This window comes from Mobula birostris, chromosome 25, assembly GCF_030028105.1.
Source record: "Mobula birostris isolate sMobBir1 chromosome 25, sMobBir1.hap1, whole genome shotgun sequence".
NCBI classification, from domain to species: Eukaryota; Metazoa; Chordata; class Chondrichthyes; order Myliobatiformes; family Myliobatidae; genus Mobula; species Mobula birostris.
In genome coordinates, this window is record NC_092394.1 from 57,956,838 (window position 1) to 57,969,849 (window position 13,012).

The following is a 13,012-nucleotide window of genomic DNA, read 5'->3' on the forward strand; positions in this document are numbered from 1 at the left end:
GGTAAGAGGGTTAAAAGAATGCCACGAGCAGGAAGGCTGTCCTTGTGGAAAGTCTAGTGGACAGTGGAACAAGTGCCTACAGTTGGGAGACGCACACATTTTCCTTATTGCTGGTATAGCCAAGATCGGCTGGCTTAGCACAAACCCAGAAATCACTGGTCCTCAGAACTGAGTCAGCAATTGTAGCACATCTTTGTTCAAAAAGAAAAGTTTCCTAACGTGTTAAGGTCATTTCAAACATCATAATCTAGCACACCATTTAATCACCAACACAGAATAATTGATCATTTAGTGTTGTTTCCCCATACTTACAGGAAGGTACACAACAGAGAATTCATACTTGTAATCTTCAGCATGCAGCTTGTAAACCAACTTCATCATTGGACCACTGCCAAACACAAGGACATTTACATACAGTGAAACGTATAATGGCAAGGACACAGGACTCTATATTATGTTCATGTGTAAAGACAGAGTTAGCAGAGGGTAAAATAGTTTTTAGATTTATGTACCATCCAGCACAATCTCAAGACACCCGCAAGAGTTTAAGTGAAGAAAAAAAAGATGTTAGGAATACTCAGCAGATTGGGCCGTAAAACAGAGAAGCTGAATGGGGGGGGGGGGGGGGGGGGCGGGGGAGAGTGAGCGGCCGGATGTCGTGGTCCATGTAGGGACCAATGACATGGGTAGGAAGAGTGAGGAGGTCCTGAAGGGAGAGTTTAGGGAGTTAGGAGTCAGGTTAAAGGACAGGACCTCCAGGATAGCAATCTCAGGATTGCTACCAGTGCCACGTGCAGGCGGGTTTAGAAATAGTAAGATAGTGCAGATTAACACGTGGCTGAAGATGTGGTGCAGAAGGGAGGGCTTCATATTTATAGATAATTGGGCAGTTTTCCAGGGGAGGTGGGACGGTCTACATCTGAACTGGAGGGGAACTAGAGAGGCTCCGGTGGATTTAAACTAGATACGAGGGGGAGGGGAACCAGAGTGTAGGAACAGATGTAGGGAAGAAGGAAGAAAAAGAAAATAGTAAAGTTGTTTGCACCGTTAGTGATAAACAGAGAGCAAGAGGTGGAAAATTTCTTAAATGCATTTATTTTAATGCTAGAAGCATTATGAGAAAGGTGGAGGAGGTTAAAGCATGGATTGATACCTGGAAATATAATGTGGTAGCTATTAGTGAAACATGGTTACAGGAGGGGTGTGATTGGCAACTAAATATTCCTGGATTTAATTGCTTCAGGTGTGATAGAATCGGAGGGACAAGAAGGGGAGGTGTTGCACTGTTTGTCACAGAAAATATTACAGTGGTGCTCTGGCAGGATAGGTGAGAGGGCTCGTCTAGGGAGGCTATTTGGGTGGAATTGAGGAATAGGAAAGGTGTAGTAACTCTAAAGTAAAGGCATCCGTTAGTCTTGCGAGACCATGGATCTGCACCTGGAAAGTCTTCACTCTCCAGGGCACAGGCCTGGGCAAGGTTGTATGGAAGACCAGCAGTTGCCCATGTTGCAAGTCTCCCCTCTCCACAACACTAATGTTGTCCAAGGGAAGGGCATTAGGACCCATACAGCTTGGCACCAGTGTCGTCGCAGAGCAATGTGTGATTAAGTGCCTTGCTCAAGGACACAACACGTTACTTTGGCTGGGGCTCAAACTCACGACCTTCAGGTAGCTAGTCCAATGCCTTAATCACTTGGCCACGTGCCCACAAGTAACTCTTATGGGGGTGTATTATAGACCACCAAATGGGGAGCGAGAAATGGAGGAGCAAATTTGTAAGGAGATAGCAGATATTTTTAGTAAGCGCAAGGTTGTGATTGTGGGAGATTTCAATTTTTCACACATAGACCAGGAAGCCCATACTGTAAAAGGACTGGATGGATTGGAGTTTGTAAAATGTGTGCAGGATAGTTTTCTGCAGCAATACACAGAAGTACCAACTATAGAAGGGGCAGTGTTGGATCTCCTGTTAGGGAATGAGATAGGGCAGGTGACGGAAGTTTGTGTTGGGGAGCACTTCAGGTCCAGTGATCACAATGCCATTAGTTTCAATAGAATTATGGAGAAAGATAGGGCTGGGCCCAGAGTTGAGATTTTTGATTGGAGAAAGGCTAACTTTGAGGAGATACAAAGGATTCAGAAGGAGTGGATTGGGACAATTTGTTTTATGGGAAGGATGTAATAGAGAATGGAGGTCATTTAAAGGTGAAAATTTGAGGGTACAGAATCTTTATGTTCCTGTTAGGATGAAAGGAAAGGTTAAAAGTTTGAGAGAGCCATGGTTTTCAAGGGATATTGGAAACTTAGTTCGGAAAAAGAAAGATACCTACAATAAATATAGACAGCATGGAGTAAATGAGGTGTTTGAGGAATATAAAGAATATAAAAAGAATCTTAAGAAAGAAATTAGAAAAGCTAAAAGAAGATATGAGGCTGCTTTGGCAAGTAAGGTGAAAATAAATCCCAAAGGTTTCTACCATTATATTAATAGCAAAAGGACAGTGAGGGATAAAATTGGTCCCTTAGAGAATCAGAGTGGATGGCTATGTGTGGAGCCAAAAGAGATGGGGGAGATTCTGAACAATTTCTTTTCTTCGGTATTCAATAAGGAGAAGGATATTGAATTGGGTAAGATAAGAGAAACAGGTAGGGAAGATATGGAAACTATGATGATTAAAGGAGAGGAAGTACTGGAGCTTTTAAGGAATATAAAAGTGGATAAGTCTCCAGGTCTGGACAAGATATTCCCTAGGACCTTGAGGGAAGTTAGCGTGGAAATAGCAGGGTCTCTGACAGAAATATTTCAAATGTCATTAGAAACGGGGATGGTGCCGGAGGATTGGCATATTGCTCATGTGGTTCCATTGTTTAAAAAGGGTTCTAAGAGTAAACCTAGCAATTATTGGCCTGTGAGTCTGACGTCAGTGGTGGGTAAATTGATGGAAAGTATTCTTAGGGATGGTATATATAATTATCTGGACAGACAGGGTCTGATTAAGAACAGTCAACATGGATTTGTGCGTGGAAGGTCATGTTTGACAAATCTTATTGAATTTTTTGAAGAGGTTACTAGGAAAGTTGACGGGGGTAAAGCAGTGGATGTTGTCTATATGGACTTCAGTAAGGCCTCTGACAAGGTTCCACACAGAAGGTTAGTTAGGAAGGTTCAATCATTAGTTATTAATATTGAAGTAGAAAAATGGATTCAGCAGTGGCTGGATGGAAGACTCCAGACAGTAGTGGTGGATAACTGTTTGTCAGATTGGAGGTCGGTGACTAGTGGTGTGCCTCAGGGATCTGTACTGGGTCCAATGTTATTTGTCATCTACATTAATGGTCTGGATGATGGGGTGGTAAATTGGATTAGTAAATATGCAGATGATACTAAGATAGGTGGAGTTGTGGATAATGAAGTAGGTTTTCAAAGCTTGCAGAGAGATTTAGGCCAGTTAGAAGAGTGGGCTGAAAGATGGCAGATGGAGTTTAATGCTGATAAATGTGAGGTGCTACATTTTGGTTGGACTAATCAAAATAGGACATACATGGTAAATGGTAGGGCATTGAAGAATGCTGTAGAACAGAGGGATCTAGGAATAATGGTGCATAGTTCCCTGAAGGTGGAATCTCATGTGGATAGGGTGGGAAGAAAGCTTTTAGTCTGCTGGCCTTTATAAATCAGAGCATTGAGTATAGGAGTTGGGATGTAATGTTGAAATTGTACAAGGCACTGGTGAGGCCAAGTTTGGAGTATTCTGTACAGTTCTGGTCACCAAATTATAGGAAAGATGTCAACAAAATAGAGAGAGAACGGAGAAGATTTACTAGAATGTTGCCTGGGTTTCAGCACCTAAGTTACAAAGAAAGGTTGAACAAGTTGGGTTTTTATTCTCTGGAACATAGAAGGTTGAGGGGGGACTTGATAGAGGTATTTAAAAATTATGAGGGGGATAGATAGAGTTGACGTGGATAGGCTTTTTCCATTGAGAGTGGGGGAGATTCAAACAAGAGGACATGAGTTGAGAGTTAAAGGGCAAAAGTTTAGGGGTAACATGAGGGGGAACTTCTTTACTCAGAGAGTGGTAGCTGTGTGGAACGAGCTTCCAGCAGAAGTGGTTGAGGCCGGTTCGACGTTGTCATTTAAAGTTAAAAAGGATAGATATATGGGCAGGAAAGGAATGGAGGGTTATGGGCTGAGTGCAGGTCGGTGGGACTAGGTGAGAATAAGAGTTCGGCACGGACTAGAAGAGCCGAGATGGCCTGTTTCCGTGCTGTAATTGTTATATGGTTATTTGGCCCATCAGGATTGCTCTGCCATTCCATCATGTTTGCCTTATTACCCCTCTCAACCCTATTCTCCCCATCACCTTTTATGCCTTTCCTAATCAAGAACCCATCAACCTCCACTTTAAATATATCAATGACTTGGCCTCCACAGTGACAAGGAATTCCTGATTCAGCACCCTCTGACTAAAGAAATTCCACTCTGTTCAAAAGGAATGTCCTTGTATTTTTCCCTTTCAGTGACCTGCTTGTGCCTACTCTTTGCTCCCATTTCAGAGAGCCACCATACCTGGGATCCAGGAACTCTACCACGGCTGCATAATCACTTGGATTATTTCGGCACTGCAGGTAGCACAAATTCCAGCCCACAGCCGTCCCATCGTGGTTCCCAAAGATCGCCTCCACTAGCCACGGGAAAATTAAATGGAGCTCCTGGAAAAGATGCAAAACAAAGGCCTTGATGAGTTCTGCACCTTTTCAATTGTGTATCAAGCCATTCTCAGTCCACACAGTTAACTATTGATCAGGACACTACAAAAGATCATAGAATCAGAGAGGGGCAATAGCCAGCACAAAGGCAGAGGGGAGTAAAGAAACAGGAGGCTGTCCCCATACCCCCCAGCTCTCGCACCGGGTACAGAGGGTCCCGACACCCGCCCACCGGGTACAGAGGGTCCCGACACCCGCCCACCGGGTACAGAGGGTCCCGACACCCGCCCACCGGGTACAGAGGGTCCCGACACCCGCCCACCGGGTACAGAGGGTCCCGACACCCGCCCACCGGGTACAGAGGGTCCCGACACCCGCCCACCGGGTACAGAGGGTCCCGACACCCGCCCACCGGGTACAGAGGGTCCCTTTATTACATTCTTCATGTTCTTCTGGACTCCAACATCTTCACCTTCTGACACCTCCAGCTCCCTTTACTCATCACCCTGGCAACACCTATCATCTGCCCACTCTCTCTCTCACCACCGTTTTTATACTTGTTATCGCCCTCTATCTTTCAGAGCAGACATCGTGAACGTCAGCTGGCCATTTCCCTCCCGACCCGCTGAGTTTCTCCAGTGTGTTTGTACACTGCTCCAGTGGAAAATATGCCAGCTGAAAACTGCACAAAAGGAAATGGAGAAAGCAGACTGACAGACTGAACCAGTATAATCACTCTACCTTGGCAGAGTAGTCTTCTATCACCTTGGATAAGTCCAGGCATCTCTGAACTATCGACTTGTTCACACCATCTGCTTTAAGAAGAGCCTGTGAAAACAGAATTTTTTACTCCTTCACTTATTAACATCTTGCAGGAGAAGGATCCAAATCTTAAATATTACCAATAAAGCTGAGGGAAGAGACTTCAGAGTGATGAACCCCACAAAAAAGTTCAATAGGAATCACAGAACAAAAGCTAACACTTCAGAGAAGGCACACGCCCAAGTAAATGAAGGGGATGGAGATCTAAACACGATGGACGCCCAAGGCTGACTGAGCTGTCAGTTCATCGAGGCAGCCGCCAATCTGGAACAAATTACAGTCAATGAAAAGAACATGGGAGCGTACACTTGCAGGTCCTGATGCAGGATTCCCTGAGGATTCATTTGCAGGTTGAGGAGGGCAAATGTGATGTTAGCATTCATTTCCAGAGAACTCGAATCTAAAAGGAAGGATGTAATGTTGAGACTTTATAAAGCACTGGTGAGGCCTCACCTGGAGAGTTGAGAGCAGTTTTGGGCCCTTATCTAAAAAACAATGTGCTGACATTGGAAAGAATGCAAAGGCAGCTCATGAAAATGATGCACACAAACGATTCTGGGATCGAAAGGCTTATCGTGGGGAGTGCGCATGATGGCTCTGGGCCTCCACTCATTAGAATTCAGCAGGATGAGGAGGGATCTCATTGAAACCTACTGAATGTTGCAAGGTGTGGGGAGGATGGTGGGAGAGTCTAAGACCGGAGCGCACAGCCTCAGAATGGAGGGATGTCCACAAGGAGGTATTTCTTTAGCCAGAGGGTGGTGAATCTGTGGAATTCTTTGCCACAGGCAGCCGTGGAGGCCAAATCATTGGGTATATTTAAGGCAGAGTTTTATAGATTTCTTGATTATTCAGGGTATGAAGGGATACGGGGAGATTGAGGCTGAGAAGGAAATAGCAGAGCAGACTCAACAGGCCAAACGGCCTAACTCTGTTCCCATATCTTACGGGTAACTATTAGAAACTAAAGCAACACACACAAGATCCTGAAGGAACTCAGAAGTAAGAAACACTTTTATAGTACTGTAGTAGTATTGATAATATTGTAATTTGTTCTCTAGTTGAATAAAGTATGAAACTTATTACTCAGTTAAACAGTAATTTATCTTTCTTATACACTTTCATCTATTTCCATAGAACCTCAGCTAATTGGGACAGCCACTTAATTAGGTTAAAATGTATTGGCGCTGATGTGTCCCAATTAATTGCAATCCACTGTACATCAGAATCTGTTTAAGCCGGAGATCAGTGAGGCAGCTCACAACTGAGAATACCAACCACACCGGTTTACAAAACCTTTTGAGTTAGGAAAGTGATCCAAGCTGTGTAGACACTTCTCTGGAAGAGATTCAGAAGATCAACTTGGCTTTACATATGAGCGTCGATGTCTCAAATTTGAGTTTTTTTGGAAAGTAACCAAAGTTCAAAATAAATTGGAAGCAAGTTGCTGAGGGCAGGGCAGTAATCACTCTTAACTGGGTGTTCAGTGTTTGGAGGCATCGTATGATCATGCAAAGGCATCACAGAAACCCTACATTCCACACATGCAGCTGATTACATACAACAGGGGTCCCCAACATTCTTTGCACCACGGACCGGTTTAACATTGACAATATTCTTGCGGACTGGCCAGCCGACCGACGGGGGCGGGAGGGGGTGCGATAGGGTTAGAACATAGAATAGTACAGCACATTACAGGCCCTTTGGCCCACAATGTTGTGCTGACCCTCAAACCCTGCCTCTCATATAACCCCCCACCTTAAATTCCTCCATATACCTGTCTAGTAGTCTCTTAAACTTCACTAGTGTATCTGCCTCCACCACTGACTCAGGCAGTGCATTCCACGCACCAACCACTCTCTGAGTAAAAAACCTTCCTCTAATATCCCCCTTGAACTTCCCACCCCTTACCTTAAAGCCATGTCCTCTTGTATTGAGCAGTGGTGCCCTGGGGAAGAGGCGCTGGCTGTCCACTCTATCTATTCCTCTTAATATCTTGTACACCTCTATCATGTCTCCTCTCATCCTCCTTCTCTCCAAAGAGTAAAGCCCTAGCTCCCTTAATCTCTGATCATAATGCATACTTTCTAAACCAGGCAGCATCCTGGTAAAGATCACAGCCAATCTGGGTATAACGTCAACTGCACATTACCATCTACACCGACGGCCATTCATTCATCTTCTACTTATCCAGAATCTTCACTGCTTCAAACGTTCGATCCCCATTCCACCCGCATGTTCAAACAAAACAAACTGGAAAGTCATTAACACCAGCAGCAACAAAACTTGCTCACGACCCGCACTCCTCAGGGTCACAAACCCGTGCAAACTTCAAGCTGAACACACCACTCGGAGAGGCGAGGCGAGGCCAGCCCAGTCCGCCAATCCCCCGCCCGTCCCGAAAGGACTCAAGCCGAGCCTGGCCGAAACAGAGCGGCCGGCTCACATTAACCATCCCTGACAGCCTTCACTGGAGAGGACAAACACGGCAGCGCGCAGCCCCGGATCAGCCTCGGCCCGCGGCCGCCACACAGCCCCAGAGACGAGCCCCAACGGCCCCGCTCACTCACCAACAGGTAGCTGGGCGGCTGCAACGACAGGCCCGACATGGTCAACCTGCTCTCCCGCCGCGCCGACGTCATCAACATGCGACCATTACGAGAATGAGAACACACCAGTGATTGGAAAAACGGAGAAGACAAATAAAACAGACGTGCTGATTGGAGAAGAGGCGGAAAGGGCGGAGCTAAAGATTGCTGTGGTGATCGACAGTGGGATTTAGAGGGGAGGGTAGGGGAAGGAGGGGAGGGAAGGGAAGGGGAGGAGGAGGAGAGGAGGAGGAGGGGGAGGGGAGAAGGAGGGGGAGGGGAAGAGGAGGAGGGGGGAGGGGAAGAGGAGGAGGAGGGGGGAGGGGAGGGGAGGAGGGGAGGAGGGGGGAGGGGAGGAGGGGAGGAGGGGGGAGGGGAGGAGGGGGGAGGGGAGGAGGGGGGAGGGGAGGAGGGGGGAGGGGAGGAGGGGGGAGGGGAGGAGGGGGGAGGGGGGAGGGGAGGAGGGGGGAGGGGAGGAGGGGGGAGGGGAGGAGGGGGGAGGGGAGGAGGGGAGGAGGGGGGAGGGGAGGAGGGGAGGGGAGGGGAGGGGAGAGGAGGGGGGAGGAGGGGAGGGGAGGGGGGAGGAGGGGAGGGGAGGGGAGGAGGAGGAGGGGGGGAAGGGGGGGAGGAGGAGGGGGGGAGGAGGGGGAGGAGGGGGGGAGGAGGGGGAGGAGGGGGGGAAGGGGGGAGGAGGAGGGGGGGAAGGGGGGAGGAGGAGGGGGGGAAGGGGGGAGGGGGGAGGAGGAGGGGGGAGGAGGGGGGGAGGGGGGGAGGGGGAGGAGGGGGGGAGGGGGGAGGAGAGGAGGAGGAGGAGGGGAGGAGGAGGAGGAGGGGGGAAGGGGGAGGAGGTGGGGGGAGGGGGGAGGGGGGAGGGGGGAGGAGGGGAGGAGGAGGAGGGGAGGAGGGGAGGAGAGGAGGAGGAGGAGGGGAGGAGGAGGAGGTGGGGGGGAGGGGGAGGAGGAGGAGGAGGGGAGGGGGAGGGGGGAGGAGGGGGGGAGGGAAGGGGGGAGGGTGGAAGGGGAGGAGGGGGAGGGGGGAAGGGGGGGAGGGGGGAGGGGAGGAGGGGGGAGGGGAGGAGGAGGGGGTGGAGGAGGAGGAGGGGTGGGGGAGGGGGAGGAGAGGGGTGAGGGGGAGGAGGGGGGAGAGGAGGAGGAGGGGTGGGGGAGGGGGAGGAGAGGGGGAGGGGGAGGAGTTGTAAAGTTTGATGGCCACAGGCAGGAATGACTTCCTATGACGCTCAGTGCTGCATCTCGGTGGAATGAGTCTCTGGCTGAATGTACTCCTGTGCCCAACCAGTACATTATGTAGTGGATGGGAGACATTGTCCAAGATGGCGTGCAACTTAGACAGCATCCTCTTTTCAGACACCACCATCAGAGAGTCCAGTTCCATCCCCACAACATCACTGGCCTTACGAATGAGTTTGTTGATTCTGTAGGTGTCTGCTACCCTCAGCCTGCTGCCCCAGCACACAACAGCAAACATGATAGCACTGGCCACCACAGACTCATAGAACATCCTCAGCATCGTCCGGCAGATGTTAAAGGACCTCAGTCTCCTCAGGAAATAGAGACGGCTCTGACCCTTCTTGTAGACAGCCTCAGTGTTCTTTGACCAGTCCAGTTTATTGTCAATTCGTATCCCATCCATTTATCTATCCAAACTTCTTTTTAACATTGAAATCAAGTTTGCATGCACCTCTTGCGCTGTCAATTCATTCCGTGCTCTTACGACCCTCTGAGTCAAGAAGCTTCTGCTCATGTTCTCCTTAAACTTTTCACCTTTCACCCTTAACCCCTGACCTCTAGTTGTAGTCCCACTCAACCTCAGTGGAAAAGGCCTGTTTGCATTTACCCTATCTATACTAGTTCTGGCAGGAGGAGAAGATGGCAGCGCGCGCAGCTCTCCGGTGAAATGATATTGTATCTGTTAAATAGGCACTGTGGACAATTCTGATTTGATGGAGACAGACGTGAAAGCACAGAGGAACATCTGGAGAAATTTCTGAAATGCCCGGTCAGCTGCCGCTGTTACTGTGCAATCGAGAATCTCCGGAGGGAAGGCCCAAAATCCCCGGCTTTGCCTGCTGCTGGCGACTGAGGCTGGGGTCAAAGCATTCGGATAGAGATGGTGCTCAGTACTTGGTGTCGGAGGGCTGATCAGAGCCTGAAGTTTTTGGATGACTCAGAGTCGGACTGTGGTCGGGCATGGCAGGGAGAGTTTTCTTCCTTCTCCTGTCTGCGTGAGATGTGGGACTTTCTAGTGACTTTGAACATTTTTACTGTGCTCATGGCCTGTTCTTCATCAATTTATGGTATTGTTGCACTGTTGTAACTATATGTTATAATTATGTGGTTTTGTTAGTTTTTCAGTCTTGGTCTGTCCTGTGTTTCTGTGATATCACACCGGAGGAATATTGTATCATTTCTTAATGCATGCATTACTAAATGACAATAAAAGAGGACTGCGTGTCCTCATAATCTAATAATATCCTCCTCATAATTTTGTATACCTCTATCAAATTTCCCATTAATCTTCTACATTCCAGAGAATAAAGTTCTAACCTATTCAATCTTTCCTTATAACTCAGGTCCTCCAGACCCAGCAACATCCTTGTAAATTTTCTCTGTACTCTTTCAACCTATTGTGGGCTGAGGGGCCTGTAATGTGCTGTAGATTTCTTTGTTCTATCTTCCCCTACACAAACTTCTGTCACGTGCCCTGTCTCATTCCCTAATAGGAGATCAAGCATTGCACACTGTCTCACTGAGACCTCTACATACTGATTAAAGAAACTTAGCTGAGCACATTTGACAAACTCTATCCCATCTAGTTCTTTCACAGTACGGAAGTCCCAGTCAATATGTGGAAAGTTAAAATTATCCCCTATCACAACCTTATGTTTCTTGCAATACCTTGCAATCTCTCTACAACTTTATTCCTCTGAGCCCCTCGGACTGTTGGGTGGTCTGTAATATAGCCCTATTAACATAATGGTACCTTTCTTATTCCTCAGTTCTCCCTGTAATGCCTCACAAGACCAATTCCCCAGTCTGTCGATGAGTGTTGCGGTGACATTTTCCTTGACTTGTAACACCACACCTCCCCCTTTAATCCCTCCCGCTCTGTTGTGTCTAAAACAACAGAAGCCCGGAATACTGAGCTGCCAGTCCTGCCCCTCCTGCAACCAAGCCTCACTAATGACTACATCATCATCATTCCATGTGTTCGTCAATCCCTGATCACATCTGCCTTTCCTACGATACTTCTTGCATTGAAATGTTTGAGCTGAAGACAGTATTTTCACCATAAACACGAGAAAGTCTGCAGCTGCTGGAAATCCAAAGCAGCACACACAACATGCTGGAGGAACTCAGTAGGCCAGGAAACATCGATGGGAAAGAGTTAACAGTCGGCATTCAGGCTGAGGTCCTTCTTCAGTCCTGAGGGACTATTATTATTTTCCATTAGTTTCATCACGCTCAACCTTTTAATTCCTGATTGAGGTCTTAACAACATCTGCCTTCACAACCTCTCCACTATCTGTCCTGGCACTCTATTTCCCTGTAACTCTTGTTTGAACCCCACCGTACAGCACTTTCCTGCTAGGATATTAGACCCCCTCCAGTTCAGGTCAATCTGTCTCTCCTGTTCATGTGTCACCCTCCCTGAAAGAGAGCCCAATGATTAAATAATCTGACTCCCTCCCTCCTACACCAACTCCTTAGCTGTGTGTTAAACTGTATAATCTTCATATTTCTGGCCTCACTAGCAAGTGGCACAGGTTACAGTTCTGAGATCACAACCCTAGACATCCTGAACTCGCTGAACTCACTTTGAAGGACCTCATGTCTCTTCCTACCCATGTCATTGGTACCTACATGGACCATGACCTCTGGCTGCTCACCCTCCCATTTAAGAAAGCTAAGTAGTCGATCCTAGATGTCTGGACCTTGGCTCCTGGGAGGCAATATACCATCTGGCAATCTCGTTCTCAACTACAGAATCTCCTTTCTGTTCTCCTAACTAACAAAACCCCTATCACCACAGCTCACCGCTTCTCACCCCTTCCCTTCTGAATCACAGAGCTAGACTCAGGGCCAGAAACCTGACCATTGTGACTTTCCTCTGCCCCCCAACAGTGATATACCTTTTATTGAGGGGTACCTTGCACTGGCTTTCTAACTCTTTCCCCTTCCTGATTGTCACCCTGTCTTCCGTGTCTTGCACCTTCGGTGTAACTACCAAGGTCCTATCTATCACTCCCTCAGACTCCTGAATGTTCCAGATTTCATCCAGTTTCAGCTCCAACTCCTAATGTGGATTGTTAGAAGTTGCAGCCGGATGCACCTTTAGCAAATGTAGTCATCAGGAACACTGGGGGTTTCCCTGCCTATTCACATCCTGCAAGAGCAGCATTCAGCTAACCTGCCTGGCATCCCTACTGCTGTAACTTCAGCAAATATAAAAGAAAAACAATAAACAGTGTGACACTTTTCACTTTCTCTCACTCAGCCTCTCTTTGCCGAAGCCTCAAAACCCCCAATCTAACTTTGCCCACTCCAACAATGACCGATTGGCTTGCCCTGCCTTATTTTAATTTGTTCTTGCCAATCAATCCCTAATGCTGATTGGCTGCTGCTCAAAACTGCCATGAATCGATGCCTTTGTACTCAATCTGTGAACCTGAGAGAACTGTGTCTTCTCGTGCTTCGATCTCTGGTTGAACGCTGCTCTAAAGTGAACACTCAAAACTTACCATAAACAAATAGTGCCAAAACAAAAGGCAGTGCTCATAAGATAATGGACCATCATCATCAGAAATCTGATGGTGAAGGAAAAAAGCTGCTTCTAAATAGTTGAGTGCGTGTTGTCAGGCTCCTGTACCTCCT

At 47.8% G+C, this 13,012-nt stretch overlaps 1 protein-coding gene across 2 annotated transcripts in view; it reads right to left on the reverse strand.

Annotated features, from left to right (window-relative positions):
• Positions 1 to 8,180, reverse strand: part of smpd4 (sphingomyelin phosphodiesterase 4) — an 84,511-nt gene extending 76,331 nt beyond the window's left edge. For both annotated transcript variants that reach the window (XM_072243587.1, XM_072243586.1), the window contains exons 1-4: positions 8,103 to 8,180; positions 5,452 to 5,538; positions 4,571 to 4,713; positions 313 to 388 (exon numbers count right to left, since the gene is read on the reverse strand). In XM_072243587.1, the coding sequence (XP_072099688.1) occupies positions 313 to 388; positions 4,571 to 4,713; positions 5,452 to 5,538; positions 8,103 to 8,180 (384 nt within the window). The remainder of the gene's footprint in view (positions 1 to 312; positions 389 to 4,570; positions 4,714 to 5,451; positions 5,539 to 8,102) is intronic.
• Between the last annotated feature and the right edge of the window lie 4,832 nt (positions 8,181 to 13,012).